Source organism: Gymnogyps californianus, chromosome 3 (genome assembly GCF_018139145.2).
Source record: "Gymnogyps californianus isolate 813 chromosome 3, ASM1813914v2, whole genome shotgun sequence".
In the NCBI taxonomy this organism is placed as follows: domain Eukaryota; kingdom Metazoa; phylum Chordata; class Aves; order Accipitriformes; family Cathartidae; genus Gymnogyps; species Gymnogyps californianus.
Window position 1 is genome coordinate 41,658,563 of NC_059473.1, and position 21,152 is coordinate 41,679,714.

The following is a 21,152-nucleotide window of genomic DNA, read 5'->3' on the forward strand; positions in this document are numbered from 1 at the left end:
AGGTGTCCAATATGGCCTTTTTATTGATCTTTTTCCTTTTCTCATCCCTGATGTTGTCCTGCAGCAGTGTTGTCCTCTCTAGCACCAGCTCCTGTAACTGGTGGCTTTGTCATATAGCTCAGAAACCCTTGTGCTCCTTTCCAGGGCTCATCTTTTAAAATTACGATGCTTCAGTGGTTGTGGACTGATATTAGCAAGTTATGCTAGGAAATTTTTAACGTTAGAGCGGAAATTGCTCTGCAGCTGTTTTAGGGATATGAACTGGAGTTGTTACAAGGTTGGTAAAGAAATATGGCAAAGAGATAGTAGGACTTAAATACTGCCACAAGAGCATGACTCTAACTAATGCTGTTCTCTTCCTACAACGTTGTGTTCTTGTCAACCAAATAATGACAATACTGAGTAAGAGACTTCAGGGACTGATACTGGACAGTGATTCACTGAAAAGACAAGAGCACGTATAAACCTGACTGTTACATATTATGATTTTGTTCATTAAACTGAATTGTATTCATCCAGTGTGTCCAGTTCTGGACTCCTCACTACAAGAGAGACATGCACACACTGGAGAGAGTCCAACAGAGGGCCACGAAGGTGATTAAGGGCCTGGAGCATCTCTCCTATGAGAAAAGATGCTGTTCAGTCTGGAGAAGAGAAGGCTCAGGTGGAAGCTCATCTATGTGTATAAATACCTGGTGGGAGGGTGTAAAGAAGACGGAACCAGGGTCTTTTCAGTGGTGCCCAGTGACAGACCAGAGGCAGTGAGCACAAACTGAAACACAGTAGGTTCCCTCTGAACATCAGGAAACACTTTTTTACTGTGAGGGTGACCAAGCACAGGCACAGGTTGCCCAGAGAGGTTGTGAAGTCTCCCTCCTTGGAGGTATTCAAAAGCCATCTGGACATGGTCCTGGGCAACTGGCTCTAGGTGTCCCTGCTTGAGCATGGGGGTTAGATCAGGTGACCTCCAGAGGTCCCTTCCAACCTCAACCATTCTGTGATTCTGTGATCCTTTGTTATTTTCCCAGTAATGAGAAACTTCTAAGGAAATCTTTATCCTTTACTGTAGTTCTGATAAAGCTAGTGAGGAAGATACCATGCAATTGGAATCAACTATTTTAACATCATGTAATCTGAAACTGTTCTGAAGAGGAAGAGTCAGCTGCACCATCAGGGTAAAAATGATAGCTGTTTTCAGCTTCAAAACAAGTGAGTGAACATTGCGGTAGCTACCTGCTAATGCTGATGTAAGTAGTGGAACTGCAGCTACAAATGGGACATCTAATAGCCACTTGTTAAGGAGAGTAAAAGGGTTTTTTTTGGTTGCATCATTATATTACATAGAAAAAGACAGCGCTTACATGATGGCAGGACCTTGACTGAGAGTCGAGTGGTTGTCTGCAGGAGATAAGGTGAATCTGAACAAGAAAACTAAACTGCTGAAAAGAAGTTATTTAATTTTTTTAATTTATCTTTCTTTTGTTCTTCAAACAGTGGAAGCTCTACATTTGGGAACACTGATGGCAGCACATGGCTATTTCTTTCCAATCTCAGACCATGTTCTAACACTAAAGGATGACGGCACCTTTTATCGATTCCAGGTAAGTGTTTTCAGTATGTTCTTGACTTGCACAAATGGAGGCTTATATTAGAGGCCTTACACAAAGGTTCATAGCAAATTTTAACCATACTTTTTCTCTTATGTAACCTAGTAAATGGTGGCAATTCCCCTTAAAGTAAAAAATGGTAGAAGGATTAAGTAAGAAATTAAGTAAGCAAAGACTTAAGATGATAGTGATCATTTTGATCTGTGGAAGAAGTGTGATAATGCTAAGTGTGGAAGTATCTCTCCTGAAATAAATTAATCTAGTATTTTGGAAATATAGTAAAGGAAATTAAATTATCTTATTGACTCTTATTCCTAACATAGTCTTAATTTGGAAAGGGGGAGGTATTTTACTAATTAAGCCTATAGCAGAAATCTGATAAAAAATGGAGGGTAATATTTATATTCTTTCTTATGTGAGGGTTTCCTTATTGGTAACAGAGTAGTATTGAAGTAGTGTGTATTCTTCAAACAAGTGCAGACACATTTCTACATTGATCTGTCAGTCCCATTGCATATAACAAACATTCAGATGCCTCAGAACAAGCTGGAAGGATGTATAGGTATACATATACCTACATGTATATTATTCAGATACCTACCTAGTTGTATTTAATTATATCAGATTTCAAACTAAGGGCTTGGGGAGTGGGAATGTTGCTTTTCTAATAATGAATAGCAGACTAGAAGTTTACAGAGCAATACCACCTATGACTTGAGACAAATATTGCACAGTATCTGATTATGTATTCTAGAGAAGCAATTCACTTTGCTTGCCATGTGCCACCTTTGACAATGGTGGTTGTGTTCTGTATTGCTCTTCCCATTAGGTGGTCTTCTTGGTAGGTATCACCAACAGCTGCTCCAAGATCTTCCCTAGATATTTGTTGCTTTGAAATGATATGATGATTATCACTATGAAATTGATTATATGAATATTATAGTTTGGTAATTCTGCTCTGTTAGTTCTGTGTTAAATACTTACAAAAAATAATATCTGATAGAAAAAAACTATTGTCTTGAATATATTTAAGTCTAAGTTTTGTCTTAAACATTGTTTAAATAAGAAGCCATCAGGAATAAAATAAAACTGAGATTGTGGTCTTTAAAATGCAGAAGAAAACTGTGATACATTGGAGACCAATCACACTGTCAAACGTTGTATTAGATTAATTGCTGTACAACACTTTCATCAATATTTTGGCTTGAGTTCTATAGACCCACATAAGGGAAGAGAAAGATTCATAATATTTGGTCTAAAACAAAATCTTAGCGTGTATATAATCAAATACGTACAGCACAATCTGGCACAAAAGAGAATAATTATTGCACACATGCATACAATATTATCATATTTTCATATGTAGATCCTGTGGGTCATACAATGCAAAAAACCTGTCCTTCAGCAGAACAGTAAGTTACATGTGTATATGGGTAATACAAAGAGCAGTCACTCCAAGCCTCCTCCCCCAAATTCACAGTTACCTTTGATCCTAGAGAGAGGATTTGAAGGAAGAGGTTTCCCTTCTCATGGTGCTTCATCCTTCTCAGTGTTCAGTATAAAGAAGAGAGGGATGGCACATGGGTGAAGGGGCTTACTGCTGAGGGAAAGGCACTGCTGTGGTTATGAGGTAAGTGAAAAGTGGAAAGCAATCATGGAGTGGTTGAGGCTCCATTTCTTGGCTTGTCTCTGCATAAGCACTGGCCAGAAGGACAGAATATCTGAGGACTTCATTTTGCAGAGAACAGGACTTATTTATAAGAGTGCTGGTCATTGAATTCTGCACAGCTGCTGGCCTGCTTCTATCTCAAACATGGGAAATGAGCACCTCTGCTAGCATGATAATTCGACTGAAGGAAAGTATAGATTAGAATTAGCTGCACTGTGAACAACTGAGAGTATTGCAGCTGCCCTGCCATGGGCTTTCCTCAGAGAGGTCTACAGCCTACATGTTTGGATGTGAAGCTTCAGTGAGGTTAGACTGTAAAATGATGTAAGTTGATTTACATAAGTTAAGGATTTGGCAGCTATTTGACATATGCATATGAAATAAGATAATTTCCTCAAGTGTTGCTTAGTATATATCTGCAGTATTTTGATTGTTTGCTTCTCTGTGGTTCCTTTTGCATTGCTATTCCTATGCTAACAATGTTAAACCAATACAATTTTAGCTGTTAATGTATAGCATGAGAAAAAATTCATAGTGGTGTCATACTGTTAACTGGAGTCTTAACAGCAAAAGTTATGTCATTACAATTCCACATTCCCCACCAAAATAAGGCTAATATAAAATCTATTACTGAAGCTGTTAAATTGGAAGATGAAGCCAACATACTCTATGGGGAGGAAAGCTTGACTGCAAATGTGTGAATTTTGCACTAGAATAGTTGTTCAGGTGCTTTGGAAATAGGACCCCCTGAGTATTGGACAGGATTCACAAATTTCTGGATATTTTAATAGAAAGAGAAAATGGTGCACTTGCCAGCACTGAGAAGTTCAGAAGCCATCCCTGCAGAGAAATCTCTGTCTGCAATACAAAGACCTGACCTACAAAAAACAGGCTAGCTACAATAATGTTCTCCATGCACTTCATTTTTTGTTTTCCAAAGGGTGACGCATTCCCTCCTGACAGTAAAATTACTTCCAATTTGTTTTAAACAACCTTCTGTTGTATAGAAATAGCTAAAAGCAGTGGAGATTGTGCTTCATTTGTGCAAATGCCCTTTTACAGGCAAAATTATACTTTTCAGTTATTACTCTTGCCATCAGGAGGGCTGTAAGATTGTATTTATATCTGCTTTTTTAAATAATGTCGCCTTAGAAATAATAAAAAAAAAATCATTCCAGATCATTCTTTGACCTACTCAGGTGTAATTAGGTTAGTTTCTGTGATAACAATTTAATTCAAAGGGGATGGATCTAAATATTAATTGCCTTACTCAGAGAGGAAATTTCTTATTAGTCTCAACAAGGCAAAGCAGAAAAGTCAGGAACTGTGATACTTTCTAAACCATCCTGAACAGCTGCATTGCCTTTTCCTGGTAATTTAAGTCTGGGACCAAAGAACGAGCTGAATACCTGCTAACCACCCTCCTCTACCTGAGAGCAAATAGGTATGAGGGGCCCAAATAAGAAAAGTAAGGTGCACCTTAAAAAGCAGATCTTCCTGGGGCCAGGGACTACTCACTGAGACCTTTAATCCGTGTCCATATAAGTGATAATATATCCGTCCTGGTAAGGAATGCCTGACTCACCCTCTCAGCTGGTAAACTTCTATAATAGTCTCCCAGGGAAAGAGATGTTGATTTCTTCTACAAGTTGCACATGCATACTAAGTGTCTCAATGTTTATAGTGAAAAATAGTGTTTCCTATTATCTTTTGTCTTTAAACGAACTCCTAGGATACTTGAGGCTAGTGATAATCACACTCCCATTTTTTGATGAGATTAATTCGTGATTTAACATAAATTAATTTTCAGAGGTGAAGTTTAGGTTCTGCTGTTGTTTTGTAACTTTTAAGATGGAAGGCATAAATAGCTGAGAAAAAGTGTGAAAATGGGAACAGTTTCTTGTGAAAGCATGAGTCTGGTGAAGATAGCAGCAAAACTCATGGGAACGGTTTCTTGTGAAAGCATGAGTCTGGTGAAGATAGCAGCAAAACTCGTGGATTTTGGCAAGATGAAGATTTCATCTGTGATGTCTTCTCCTGTTCTACCACTGGGAACACTTTCTTGACAAACGCATTTAACCTCTCTGGCCCTGTTTTCCCATGCCTAAATTGGGGATAAAAGTATATAGCAATCACTGTAAGGATATTGGAATATCTTTGCTGCAAAATAGTGTAGAGCGTGAAGTGTTGTGGATCCTTGTGTCTCAGGTGGAATTACATTGCTTTCAGCATCTCTTTGAATCAGCCCTGCTCAGCTAGCTACCTCTTGGCTCAGTGCTGGGCCAGCCTCTGGCCATTCTAAATACTGAGGCTGTGGCTGAACATCACAGCTCTCCAGCCACTCTCCACAGCCTCACTGGATTGTCTCCATGCCTTGAGGGAAGGATTTTACTGGAAGCCAGATTTTAGAAATAAAAAAGAAGCAGGTTATCTTATCCAGCATTTGGCAGATTTTCTTTGGCAATTGCAGGTGCAATTGTCTCTTCAGCTCAGGCTCAGCATATGCAGGTTCTGTTTAGGTTTCAAAGATAGAAAAATAATTTCAAATCCATGTGTCTTTTCTGACTGCCCTATCAGTGCCCTTTTTTCTTTTTTAACTCCCTACTCAGACACACTTTCCCCTCCACTGCTTTCCATGCTCATCCCCTTTCCAGGTTACAAAAGAGGAGTCACAAAGCCGAAATCTTTATTGTTTCCAACTTCCTCAACCTCTTTTTTAATAATTCTGAGCTAACCATGGAGCACTACTTGCTGGCATTCTTCCTCTATGGGCTTGACAGTGCTAGACCAGCGATCTCTCCCTTTTCCTTTTCCAGGAGATCATTTCAGTCAACTGCAGTGAATGTAAAACTGAATGCCCGTGAATTCTGCCATCCATCATGCAAGGCATTTGAGATTGTGTATAACTATTTTTTAGCAAAGACTTGATTTCTGCTGTTTATAAAGACTCCCTGGTGCCTGTGAGAATAATAGCAGTAATATGCAAAGGAAGGTTTATGAGTGATTTGAATATTCCTCCCCCATCCCAGTAATTAGATTTTAAAAGATTTCATGGAGTGGAGCAGCTTCAGAAACAACAATTCTTTTCTTATTACTATCAACAAGGGGTAGCTGAAAGATGGTTAATTATTTCCTTCCTCAGTAATACAGTTTAATGCATAGAAATTAATCATGTTTTATAAAAGCTGATGGGCAACACTGATTTTTACAAGTGGCTGTTTCATTAGCTCAGATATTATTATTGATTAATTTTATGGTAGGGCCAAAGCAGATCTATTTGTTTTATCACAGGATTGCTCACGATGCATAGCAGCCACTGGTGCCAATTTGTTTAGTGCAGAATATGTGCTATATTACAGGATTTTGTTTCATATGACTTTATTAACAGGAGGATTATGGATTTCTGTGGTTAGGTTTACCTAATGATATTAGTTTATGATGCAAGAGAACCAGTATGCGTTTGTGTGTGCGAAACCATTTTTTCATCAATGGCATAAAGATCCTTGTAACAGCCTGTTTTGTTCAGAATGCTTAAATGGCTCCGCAATCGCATGTGCAGTGCTAGGTAAGCCTTATTTCTCTAGCTGCTGACTTGTACTGGCTGCTTATTCAAATTAGAGATACAATTAAACAAAATGCCTTAAAAGTGTACTGATAAAAACTGGCAGCATTATTTCTGCCTGGGCTGATAAACAGTACTTGACTTTCCCCAAACCGTTCTACCACCCACCTTCCTTCCGGCTATAAGTGGGATGTCATGGCAAAATGACAAATGTTCCCTGTTTAATACTTGTTCTTGATGAACTGCTTCACATTTCCTTCTGAGGAAAAGTAAAATTCTTTAGTATAATTCCTTCAGGTTTTCTACATTTCACAAAAAACCCTTGATATTTCACAATCTTCTCTTTGAAAATGGTAGTATTGAGGTATAACATGTTATACCATGTCCATAACTCTCCTGGGGCAAATCTTCACTTATGTAGGGTTTCTAGATCATGAAATAAGGCACATAGATTGTATAATGTTTGTGCTATAGGAATAAGTGATATTGCAAGGGATGTTGTAATTCTTCTACAGTGTACTCAGGCTATATGAGTTGTAACAAATAGTTAAACAAAGCTTTGTTTGCATAGTCCAGTTATAGAGAAGGTCATTTACATGGGCAGAGCCTCATTGCATTGCTGTGGGAGTTTTTTAATAGATAGATGAGAGCAGCCAGCTTTGTCCTTTGCACACACGTCCTATTCTCATTCCTGACCTCATTCCGTGAGACCAGGGATCTTCTTACTGGACTCTTCTTACTTCCTAATCTTTCCTTGTTGAACAAGGCAAATCTTTTTCCCCCTGTCTTCATGGATAACCTCTCTAGCAAATTCTTCTAAGGGATTATTAAATATCTGGACTGTGAAATTGTGTGGAGACTTTTGAAACAGAAGTGGAAAGATATAAACTCAGCACATACATTATAGTCACGTGTTATGTGATTAAACTATTTGAGGTCTGTAACATCTAAGGGACAAAGTGAACTTCAGACTCCATTTGTAGGAAAATCAGGTTTTTGGAGACAAAGGTTCCAGGGATTTCTGTCTGAGACCTTGTGCAAGCTCGATGTTAACTCGCCTGATTGCAGAGGTTGGGACAATAAATCTCTGTGCAGATAGGAGCCCATGAGGCGGTGGGGCTGAGGAGGGCTGCAGCTGGGGGCGGTGGGGATGCATTCAGAGCATGCCCCTGAAGAATGGAGACAGTGCAAGGGGCTGTCTGGTGCACTCGAAGGCCAGACTGAATGGGGGCCCTTGATACACGTTTCCCTAAAATCTTAATGTATCATTCTAATAACTGAATTGTACTGTTGTGGGAGCCTTGTGATGAGGTTTCTCCCTGGGTCTTTTCTCAGCCAGGAGTGACATCGCTTGAGATTTACTTTTATTGCTACAATTTATCAAGGGGTATTCCAGTTTATTCAGTGCGTATGACAAGTGACGAGGTAGATTAAGACCAGAACTTTATGACTGCTAATACCAAACAATTAGGCAAGAAAATGTGGAATACACCTTTGGGAAAACATCAGTCATTTTAGCTACACACGAGTTTATTGTTGATGGATTTTTTTTTTTCCCATACAATCACAGCATTGCAAAAGTCCTTTAATCAGAAACTGATTTTTTTATCATGTTTCATTTTTAGTGTTTAGTTTTTTTTAAAGATTTTTCTTGATTTTTTTGGACTTTCTTTCTAAGTCTTAATCCTGTCCCTTACCACTATTTTTTCTTCCTGGTTTTAGGAGAATTTTCCTTGTCACTGCACCCACCAATGCCATTTTCTGCTTTGAAAGTGAATAATAGTTATCTACTCTTTGAATACAACTTTAACAGCAGCTATAGCTGCTTTTGAGCACATATCTTATGGTGATACCATAATTCTTTACTTGCTCTAAGAAAGTAATTTAGGACTTCGCCTTGGTCAAAATATATAGCATCTACTGTTTATTTCTCATCTAGTAGGGGGTTTACGCTGTCAGTGACCTAATATGTTTTTGAAAAATCCAAATTTTAGTAACCTTTAGCTTTTAATGATTCAGAAATGGATAGTGTATTACAATTGTTCAGTCTAGACAATAGATCTAGAAAGATTAGAATACAGAAAATTTCAGCTTTTCCCCTTTTCTGAAAAAGGTAGATCTTCCCCTTGCTGTAGTCTTCTGAGGCTTCTCTGCCTTATGTGATTTTTTTTTTTTTTTAAATAACTGCCCATGTTTCAAAGGTTACTTGTATGAATATTTTTTCCATGTATAACTTGCCCTTCAGGTAACTTGCACCCCTTTAAACATCATGCAGATAATCCAATACTTAGGATAACTCGTGCCAGTTAGACACTAGATACTATAGAGAGTTAGAGGAGAAAGAGAAGTACCAGAGCAAAAATTTCGTCATAATGTTTACACACGCGTATAACTCAGTGTTGAGGAACCAGGAGTCGTTCTTTAGTTTGGTGAGGCTTTTTTGTTTTCTACAAATAAACACAGTTTACCCACATGAAAACACAATAATTCCTTAAGCGTTCTGTGCTGAATTTCATCAAGCCTCTAACCTGAACTGTCTGACTTCATATAAATATTTCTCTTCCTGTTTTTTTCCCCTGTACTTTGCCCTGTAGTCTTATCTTCACGTCAAAATTCATTTTGGGCATGTTCACAGAGCTGATTGCAGGCAGACTTGAACTTTGTTCCCACTGGGAGCCAGCTGGCTGGAGGCCAGCTCCAGCCACGTTGCAGTGCCTGAGCTGATGAGCTGTACTCAGCAGGTCCCATTAAATGCATCCGAGCACCACGCAGGCAGAGTCACAGCTTGCAGTTCAGAGGCAGCTTGTGCCTGCCCAGTTCAGAGCATCAGCAAGGAGACCTCACGCCTGCGTGTCATTCCCTGGGCAGAAAGAGCTTTATCTGACCATAGTCTCCCTCCTTCTGGAGACTCCAACAAGGAAGGCATTTAATTATTTTCTGTACTTATCTGTTATTTGAGCCCCTTTCTCATATCGTAATGTTTGCCTTTTGCTAGGGCTTCTTTTTGGCTTACTTTATAACACATTACTGAAACCTTTTATTATCACTTATCATGTGCTTTGCTAATTAAAACTCAGGTTCTGTTTTAACTTTTCTGCTTTTATCTCCAGAGGCATGGTGGTGCAGGGAGGCTTAGACTCATCCTTAGTAGCATATGCATTAATTTGTGCTTTTTCCGTGATGTCTTTTTCATGTTTAGTTGATTGGAGATTGCCAGTGTGGTTACACTGGCCTGTCACTACACTTTCTCTCTAAAGGTACTTGAACATTTAGTATGGTCTCTTTCAATAACTGCCGTCTCCCTTCCATCTCTTTGTCCCTTGTTTTACTTTCCCGAGAGACCTCCTCTGCCTGTTCTCTGAGCTTACTGGCCCTCATGCTGCTGTGCTCGTCTTTGCAGAATACCAGTCTCATCCTGCAGTCGCTTTCACTCCAAGTACTACACACCTGCAAAGTCTTGGTCAGGTATTCTCTAATGGAACAAAATCGATTTTATCTATTCCCTCGAAAGTTTCATTCAGCTTCAGAAAGGAAAAAGTGTCCTCGGCGCATACTTCTCAGCATTGGTCTGAACTGAGTCCCTCTGTTAGAAGCAGGTCCTGCCATTGGGACGCACCTTTTCATCCTTCAGAAAAGCCTTGGCCGCCTCTGCCTCCTAGTGAGCTAAAGTGACATTTCACAACATTGAAGGTCCTGCCCCCTTTCCCATATTCTGTTTAGCGCCCACACTCCCTCCACCACCGATGTGGAAGTCCCAATAAAAGTTTAATGTGTCGTTTTAACTAAATACTGAAAACAATAATAGCAGATTTATCCTTGATTGATATAATCTCTCTGAGAGCCTCTCAGAACTATTTCTCGCAGTATTCTTGCTGGCTGGGGGTAGCTTTTCATTTATGTGTGAAACAACAGAGTCCTCCTGTTACATCATAAACATCTAGTCGTGAATATATAGTATTTCCTCATAGCCTGATGTGAAATGAATGCCAAAAGCAATTTTGGGATTTGCTCAAAATCAGAAGACAGAATTTATTTTTTAATCTCAGCTGGGATGGGAATATATGTAATTTGTCAAGAGAAATCCTAAGTATGCATGAGGAGTTTTAATATGGAATTTGCAGCAAGTATACCCACAATTGGAGAATCTCTGTCTCTTTACTTCTGAAAGGGCTCTTCCCCTGCACCTTTCTCCAGCCATCCTCCACCATAATTGCTACTCCCCCCTAATCTAAGCCCTAGCTAGTTTCAGCTCAGGAGCTGCCTGAGCAGATATGGTTTCTCTGTATTTAGTAACCTTCACTGCATCCTTTTTCCAGAAGCTCGGCTTGAACCCGTAAACAGAGGTTAAAGTTACTGTTAGCAGGAAAATGACATAGTTGTGCTTTTCTTCTTGGGCCTCTCCCGAGATACGCTTCATGCCTCTAAGGAAGGACAGTTCTCCCTCCCTGAGTCTGAAAACTGTATATTTAAATGATGGTGACTTTATGCTTTATATGATTGATGACATTGTTAAATTACTTTTATAGCTTCTTGCTTCTCCAGGATTCACCGAGTGCTGCCCTTCATTGTTTAGGGGTTCCTCCTCTTCTTTCCATTTGTGCTTATACTGGTCACTTTGATTTCAGTGGCATTGCGAAGGAATAGTTGATAAGAGAATAATTTATTGCTGCCCCATTACAGAGCACAAAACAGCTTACAAGAAACACATCTCAGCCTTTGAAGTTAGCTTGTGATAGTTTCTCTTTTACCCTTTAACTTATTGCTGTTGCTTGATAAACAGCAAGTTCTAAATCGCTCCTATTAAAGTTGGTGGGTCATTGTTACAATAGAGAGAGATTTTTCACAATGTATATTTAACCTGACAGTAGGTGTGAATGTGTCACCCTTCAGCCTTGTTGGTTTCCAGATTAACATTATAACAATCTTGAGGGAAGTGGGCAGCAAGAGAGGTTTCTATTTTTGCAGCTGGGAGATCTTTGAGAAAAACCAGTAAGAAACAGAGAGTAAAGCAGAAGTTTTTCCTAAGGAAGTACATGTGTTTTGAAATACCATGCAGACCAGTCCACATATTTAATGAGATTAATTCAACTGCTCAAATAACATATAATTCTCTGTATGTGTGTGTATGTATATATATATGAATGTGTTATGTATAAAATACTATAATCCTTTACATTTTAACAAAAAGTTACCATTTTAAAAATTAAGTTATTTGTATGAAAAATGCCTATATGGTCTTATATTCTTCATTTGGTAGAAGTGAATTATTTTAACAATACATTTAACACAGTTTTAATAAGCATAATATTGTACTAGTAGTTGATACTTTTATTGGCTTTCCATTTAAAAAAACCACATTTTAAATTACAACTGGTAAATAATTAGAAAAAAAAAGTCTTCAACAAATGAAAAGAACTTTGATAACTTTGTGAAAACAGGCTGTGTTTAGCGGCATTTTTAAACAAATAACTCCTATGAAAGAGTATTGAATATTAATATATACTAATGAAAACTCTCCAAAATCAAGAACTGAATGTACCCCAAAGTATCTTCTGTCTTTTCACCTTCTAAAACTGATTCTTGAGGACATGTGAGAGGTGTGTTGCTAGGGAAGATGAAAAAGACAACCTCACTACCTAACCTTGTGGTTTTTGTTCCCTTAACTTTAAGAATAAAAAGAACACTTTGTTCTTCTTTTTCAATGCCATTCTAATACTAGTGCAATAAACAAGCGTATGAAAGTAATTTTCTGTTTTGATGCCTATTTCAAAATTGTCAGGTTAACAATATAATAGATCTACCAAAAATGTAAATTGACTCTGAAAACCAGTATCAATCCAAGGACTGTGTAATGCTTGCAATGTCTAACTTGAGTTCCCTACTTTTTTGTTTTGTCTATAGACACCCTATTTTTGGCCATCAAATTGTTGGGAGCCGGAAAACACAGACTATGGTCAGTGTAGAAATCTTTCCTATTTCTTTCGGGAATTATGTATTATATGAATGAACACATCAATGCAGTCTGTCATGTTTAATCATCCAACTGTTAAAAACATAATTATATGTCATGTAATTCCTGTGCAAGAATTGCTAATATTGAAATGAATGTGTTGTTACCTTTTTCAAAGTTTATTAAAAGTTTATTAAAGTCAGATTTGGAGTTGATCTGAGGAAAAAAAAAAAACCCAAAGCCTCAAAACTCATCAAAACCTTCCTCGCCATTTATATCTTCTGTTTGCTCCAGGAAGTGTAATTATTTACAGTGACAAAGTCTCAGTGAAGCAGAGGACACTTTATTGATGGTTGTGTAATAGTTATTCTCAGATTCAGATCCAAAGATGTGCCTAGTTTAGATCTCTTATTTCCCATATACACCGTGTGGAAAATTATTTATTACGGAAACTACTATGGTTCTAATATGAACTATATTAGAAAATACCTTGTTTATTTGCCTGTTTCTTGGGGTTTTACTCATAAATTACACATTGTAGTGTGCTTAGACAGGAAATTCTGAAGATAATAGGTAGTAAAGTATTACAAAAAACCTCATAAATGCTTATAACAAAATTAGGTGCCTCTGTACACCAAATAGTGACCTAATTGTTAAAGAAAATGGATTATCTATGAGCAGTCACCTGTTCATTCTAATCCAGACTGCAAGTACTCAGCTCATCTGAAGACCAGGTCACTTATTTAAGTAATTAAGCATGTACATGATAGCTTACCTTTTCAAAAACTCAAACTTTGAAAGTCTCTATTTACAGCTTTTCGGAAATTTAGGTGTATGTTCACTTGTAATGTGGATTCCATCTCAGCCCTTGGGAGCTGAAGACTGCAAGGATGGATGGTTCCAATAGATGTTTCCTTCCTTTCCGCAGCAGACACAGTTTAATTTCAAATACATTGCTAAATAAAACAATTTCAAGCTGAGACTCTCAGCAGAACTGAGTGCCTTCAAGGTAGAGTTTGAAAACAGTGACAGTTTCCTCATCCTATAGAAGGAGAAAAATGTTCATCTTTCTTTAAAATACTGAGATTTGAAGATGTCCAGCAAATAGTTATTGAAAGCTGCAAAGGAGGAGTAATTCATGCCACACCTGAGTGATTAGCCACTCCATATGAGGAGATTAGTTGCTGAAGGAGAATTGCTTGATTTACCACTTATTACAATGTTTTTTTCCTTTCCTTGAAAGTGTTATTTGCTTTCCTCAGAGGGGCACTTCAGTATAGTCTCCTAATATGTTAAAGATCAGAAAGTAATTTACTATGGTTTTAAGAGACATTGAGTTGTTCAGCTGTAATGTGTATTACATTACCAGGGTATTTTTATAAATAAATATATGCTTAACAGGTCTGAACTTGAGATCAGGCAAGGAAGGTTTCTACTAATATCCTTTAATCTAAACTAGGAGACACTAACTTCTAGTCACAGCTGATCACTGGATTGGACAATGAATTACATACCTTAGTCAGTAAATAGAAATCTTATATAATCTGTCCAGTAATACAGAATTAAACTTGGGCTCAGTTTCTTCATCATGCGGGGAGGTGCCTTTGTTGAACAGTAAACGTACTCGTTTGAGAGCTTTTGAGATTTAAATATAAGACCTGTAAAATGTGTTCCAGTTGGTGAATTTAAGCTCTTCTGTTGCAGAGGGGTGAAGGAAGGGAAAGCCCGAACCCTGCCATCTCTTTGCTCCTTCCGAGTCATGAGCCAAAGGTGCAAGCCCTGTAAGAAACCCACCCGCAGCTCCCCATGCAACAGGGTCAGAGCATTGCACTAGATCTACCTAAGGTGGCTCTGTGTCACCAGAATTGGCTAATGCTAGAGCACTCGCAGGAAAATAAATTTTTAAGACAACTTTTCAATAATGTTCTTATTAGGTTAACATCTTCCCAGTCCCAGAAATTAGCATTTGCCTTGTGGCCTGAGGATTTTTTTCCGATACCTTTCTATGAATATAAAGAGAGGGCAGATAAGGGGAGTACTGAATACAGCTGCTTGCAAAAAGGATCACATAACTGTTGTAAACAATGGTCATCAGAGGAATACAGAAAAATCAAACAGATAATATTCAAGAATCCAAAATAAATCTAAGGTAGGATTGAAACAATTTGAGGATATTAAAGGATAAATTCCACTTCAAATACACTCCAAAGAAGTTCTGCAGATTTTCACAGTAATTCTGTTACTTCCTAGAAAATATAATAAATAGAATTTATGTTATTACAGATATGCAAATGCATTTTGTACTTGTCACGTATTATGGTGCTGTGCAGTGCTTCCATTTTCATGGACTTGTCCTGAACAAGCTTGAAACTGCACCTCCTAAAACTAGTGACTGTGGCAGGCATTAGGAGTCTCTCAAGGCCGGCAAGAAGTAGGCTTTCTCTGTAATCTTCCTTTATCAAAGTTATTAACAAAGCAAACCACTTTCTTTGACATTGACCTAATTCTACAAGTATTTGAAAACACACTACAATTTTATTTTAATTTAAAAATTACTCCCAACCATTTACCATTACTCACCCATAGCTGGGCTACTGTCCAGAATGTAGCATACTGCCAGGAAAATAATTAATCTTAAACTAGAAATTAAATGAGATTGAGATACTGCACGTGTTAGTTTATTACCAGAGCTAACTCAGAAACAAATAATCTTTACATCTTTGTATAATATGTTAATATCTTCTCTAAAATATAATTTCTTGTTCCGTGTGAGCTTGTAATATCAAATATTTTCATTAAAAAAGATTTATCTGAAGAAAATGTGAAGAAAAAAGACATGAAAAGAGAATCTTCCCAATGTCAAGAAACTGCAGACCCATTCTCATAATAAAGCTATAGTGCAGTGCTATGTCTTGGTGGCAAAAAAAGGGCTTGGATTATTTTATTGTATGTCAAAGTGGAATCGTAGCCTTTGGTTTTGATTGTAACTATCAACATATTGATCATTCTGAGGTTACTAAGAAACTGTTAATTTTCCCAAAGTGCTGAAAATCTCCCTCCCTTTTTCTTGAAAATCATGCTGTAAGAAATCTCAAGAGAGATGCATCAAATTGCAAATAATTTTTAAAAAGGCACGTTCTTAGGTTCCATCAGTTGAAGATAGCCATTTTAATGCTGTATGTCTTGGAGTCCACCCATGTGGGACATGTTGTTCTGTGTAGAATCCCATTGGTTTCAGTGGGATTTTATTAATGAAAAGAAGTATGCACATTTATTATAATGATAATTAAAAATAATAATTTTTAAGGCCAGTGTAGTTCAAATCACTTTGCTTTTCCTGTGAGTTAAGTCATGTTCCTGAATTATGATTTGGTTTTGTGACAAATAGAATTGGATCTCAGTTCAGAAAACTGGCTCTGGAAATGAATGCGGCTAATGGCTGAGCATGCGACCTACCTGTAATCATCTTCTCTTTTCTTACAGATGTAATTTTGTAACTGACAGAATTTTTTTCTGGTAGATTAAAAACAGTTCATGTCATTAAGGATTAATTAAAATATGGAGACTTGTGAAGTCCATTGCATCTCAGAAATGGGAAATGTAATGCCACATACGAAATTGTTATTCCATATGCATTTGGCCTCAGTTCTCACAGGACCCATCAGGTTCTTTTGGAGGTTTAGTGACTCACAGCTGTTGCAAATTTGAGGAATTCAGTTCCTTACTGTTCTCTTTTTTGAATGAGATAAATAAGAAATATGAAAGGTTAGGGAAAAATTAAATTCACAACAAAACAGCAATTATTTTTATGTTTGAAAACCTCAAGCCTAAGCCTAAACAAACAAATGAACATAGTTGTGACAATGTAAGAGGCTTATAAGAATTGCAGACATATAAGATATGAAGAAGAATTAGTAACTTTTCCTCATTGTATCTAGTGCACTTTTGTTGATGGTTAGACTCAAAAGTGTCTGTGACATACAGACCTTTTCTTACAGTTAACTGCATATTAAAAAAAGAAGTATGGTCAAAGGAGAGACAGAATAAAATTTTGAAGGTGCCACAGTCACTGTTAGTGTTAAGGAGGTTTGGACTAATACTAGAAGACAACAGTCAACTGCATCTATATAGTTGCAAGAGGATGCTGTTTCAGCCTTGTAATTTTATGTGTGTGCATTTCTCCCAAATGAGTTAAAAATGGAGGAGGATTGCAGAATCTTGGTAGGTTTATGGAGAACACAGTAAATAACTGTTAATGCAACATGAGTTTAAGAACACGTGACCGTGTGATCTGTAAATGATGCTGAATGAAACTATTTTTCTATATATTCAACACAAATTCTTAAATTCTGCTGCTGTGAAGAAGGACAAGTTTTGAAAATGTACATATTTTCAGTAGCCTTCCAGGTAAAGTAATGTGCTGTAAAGGCGATCTTCTAGGAAATTACAGCACTTATGGGGGGGGGGGAAGCCTTAATTAATTGCTCCCTTTAAAAGTGTAAGCTTCCTGTCTGGATAAGTGCTGCATGTAAACTTCTGTGGCAGTTCTATAGATATTCATGACTCTGTTATCCAGACTGAGTTACAGTAAAATAAGGAAACCATCTACTTTTGCTATGTGAAAGTTGCTGTCTCCTAGCTGTTGTTCTCCAGCATTTTTATGGAAGCAAAAGTCTGTCCTTTTTAAATTTTCTTGATAATCAACTAACAATTCAGTCCATACAAAGCTTCCTTCCTCATGATACCTTCTTATAGCTTAAGAGTAAACTGACAGAGACCTCTGTGTTCAGCCTCTGCTGTTCCATTCTGAACACGAGCCATTGCACCTGGCTCATCTGCCTCTCCTCTGCCAAACTTGCAGTCTTGCTGAAGAGTACATAGTGGACAAAAAGTAATTGCAATAATGTATCATGTTTTTCACATATTGAAAATTTTCATATGATTTTCTCTCTAGAGTTTGTTGCCTACGTATTTTACATGCCTAGCTTCAAATCCCTCTATGAAAATTTGATTAGTTCAGGAATTTTCTCTCTCATTCGTCTTGCTGCACCCTTTTCACGGAGTAACTGGCTAGAAGGAGAACTGTACCGAGGATGCATTATATACTTTCTTTGCCCAGATGCTCAGGCAAGATTTCCTTGGCAACAGCTTATTAGTAAGCGATTTGTGTTTGAGAAATATTAAGCCCTATTGCTTACCTGAACTCTGCTGGAAAACTGCATGTGCTCAGCATCTCTGGAAATCAATCCATAAATATGAGTCAGTAGCTTGGGGGAAAACTGATAGCAGAGTAGCATTTTCTTCGATATAAATTGTCAGATATGAATAAAAATTTATTTGTTAAAATTTATGCCATGAGAAAGAGGAGAAATTTACCAATAGAGTGTAAATAGTTTCTGGAGAGCTCTGCAGTTCTATAATCTTGAGTCTTGATGCCCAGTTCCGATTTTTCAATAGCTAGTGTCAGCCAGAGTACGTCAGCAATGACTCCTGCAAGCAATCCTCTTAGGTCCTTAATAGAGATCCCTCCTTTAAGGACCTGTCTCAAAGCGTCTCAAAATTTGCTGGATTTCTAGGTGTAGTAAGAAACAGACTCTTTCCACTAGACTCAAGTAATGTACTGAATTGTTGCTAAGACTGAGTTGTTGCTCCTTAACTGAGTGACTTTGCTTTGAGAAACTACATATACAGAATATATCGACTAAGATCTTGGTGGCAGGACTAAGGGAGGAGTACAGTCTATCAAGGAGAATAGTCTCTCAAGAAAATGTGTCTGGAGCAGTGCTTGCTATGCATAAAATTTAATCTGGGCAGAACCGAATCAAATGAGCTTTAGGAAAGAGACTTGCATTAGCAGAAAGATGGAAGAGGTGACCTACAAGATTTTTTTCTGCTCTGAATTCGTATCCCATTATATTTCTCTGCAGAGCTACATAATTCACTCATTAGGAGCTATCTCTGTCATAGAAATGATGAAAAGAAAGTCTCACTTCAATAAGCATGTCCTGAATTTCGTTCTGATCCTTGCTAATTCTAACATTGACAAACCACCGCAGTGAGGGCTCTATAAGCAGGAGGCATTTCCTGAAAATGCTTTCCAGTCAGCTCACCACTTCAGAGTTTTGTACTTACCTGAAATTTTCTTTCCATGAATGTGTAACTTAATTCCATAATATGTGGAGCATGGAAAATCTCTTTTGCCAATGCATTTGTATGCACACATATAAAAAGGTAACTGACCCAAGTACATGTTTTCTGCAGCATTATTTTAAAAGCATTACTTTAAAAGCATTGATAATCTACATCTAGGTCCCCTATAAATAGAGATAATATTTCTTATCAGAATAAGTTCTGAGATTTATAAACATAACTCATAATCAGAATTGCTTTCAAATTACCGTGTTGAGTAAACTAAATTGGTTTGTCTGTTTCATTATCAATATTGAAATTAGAGCTTTCAAACCATGAAGGCAACAGTGACAACAAATGCTTTTTTCTGTAGTCATGCACTGTCTTGCCGCTGATAGCCCTTTGCCAGGTGGGCACTGAGTAATTGCCCTCTTTGTCAAATAACAGCCACCTTCTGATGCCATCCCTGTAGTGGAGTTTTGCAGTTTAGAAGAAGATACTCTCCATCTTCTGACATCCTCAGCCTTGCCTTGGATTGCAGATGCCCTAAGTGGTTTCTATGCAAAATCAGTGTATTTGGATTTGTTGCACCGCCTCTTCTTAGAAGCTTTTTAGCAAGTGCATTTGAGTCCCCCTTAAATCTGAGAGCCTTAAGAGTAGGTAGAAAGTTTTTTTTTGGTGCCAAAGCAGGGTGTTAAATTCTTGAATGCATATTGAAAGCATTATGATAACATCAAGAAGCATGAAATAATTCAATGGATGCAATTTTAAATTAGATTTGATAACAGGATATTCTTTATCTGATCCTATAGTTTATGTAGCTTGACCTCTTCCATACCTCTTTTTGTCACCCTGCAGGACTTTCCCAGGCGAACGTCATCTGGGGACTTTTGTGTGTTGAAGATGAATTTGCCTTTTTCTAACTCTTGAGCTCTCTGATAGTTTGAAATTTGGTTTCTTTCTTGCCCTTGGTTTATATAAGAAAGTCCTCTACCCATCTAAATCTATAATCAAATTGCATTCCTTAAATGTTATAGAAATAGTGTGATCAAAGAGTAAAAAGTAGAGAAAGGGAGGAGTGTTTCAGAAGTTATGGTTTTGACCATTTGGCAATTTACTGCACATAAGCTATCATGGTCTTCCTTCTAACTTAATCTAATTAGCATTTACTAAAGAGCGTAGTTCTTTTATAGATACACGAGGCTGATTGGTGACCCATTTGTCCACCTAAAAGTTGTCTTTTTTTTTTTTTTTAAGACTAAGTGAAACTCAATAGCTGTTGCAAAGAGCAAAAATTATTTTTTTTTTTGTTGAGTAAAAGCAGAGGTGACCTAAAGATGATATAAATAGCCCTAGAAATCCTGATATTTAAATAAGATAGTCGATTTCGTTTTCTCCATCCTGCAGTCATGTTCTGTGCTGATGGTCCCGTAATTCTCCATCTGACGCAGGCACTCGCAGATGGAGGGAGAACTTCTGTCTGCCCACAGGGCACTTTGAAACCCTTAGACCTTGCAGCACTTTCTATTTTCTTTGCTCTTTAAATACTGACTAGGCATGTACACACTGACTCTGAAACCAGAATTTTGACTCACAGTATAAATTTAATCTGGCCTCAGTGGAGATAATGAGTGTTCACTGAAAGTTACACCCACCATCTGGGGCTGAATCAAGCTGTAACACCACTGGCACTGGGACAATTATGTAAGGAGTTTAAGTTTGTGTACATAGTGGTGGATGTGTAGGTGGCATTATCCATGGTCTTCAGAGGCCCAGTTGTACTTCCATTGAATTTAGCTGAGTCTTTTTCTCTGCTGTGGTGAGAGGGAAGATTTAGCCCCTGTTTAGCAACAGGCTTAAATTCCCCAGTTTAACTTTGGGGTGAAAGCTCTGGTTTTTTTCAGTAAGTGTGTGTAATATAATGTGTACTTAGTCCAGTTTCTTGATTCTAGAATGAAACCTGTCATTATCACTACGATCGTATTTAAAGAAAAAAAATCTATAGAGGTTTCTTAGGAGCTTTCAAGTACAAGTAAATAGTCAAGAATAGGAAACAAAGGTAGCTAACCATGAAAATGGGTTATTTTGGGTGTAACAGTTTAAAAACTTGCAAGAGGGAAAACCCAGAGACCCTCTTCATGCAACTCTCGCTAGAACACTTTGCAATCTCACTTTAAGCTCTCATGTTGCCCACGTTTTGTGAATGCCTGAACAGAATTTTGAAGAGTGAGTAGT

At 37.7% G+C, this 21,152-nt stretch overlaps 1 protein-coding gene across 1 annotated transcript in view; it reads left to right on the forward strand.

Annotated features, from left to right (window-relative positions):
- The window catches only part of RGS7 (regulator of G protein signaling 7), a 262,407-nt gene that overhangs the window by 200,891 nt on the left and 40,364 nt on the right, over positions 1–21,152 (forward strand). Inside the window, exons 7-8 of the mRNA XM_050893035.1 lie at positions 1,495–1,601; positions 12,740–12,791. Coding sequence (XP_050748992.1) covers positions 1,495–1,601; positions 12,740–12,791 — 159 coding nt within the window. The remainder of the gene's footprint in view (positions 1–1,494; positions 1,602–12,739; positions 12,792–21,152) is intronic.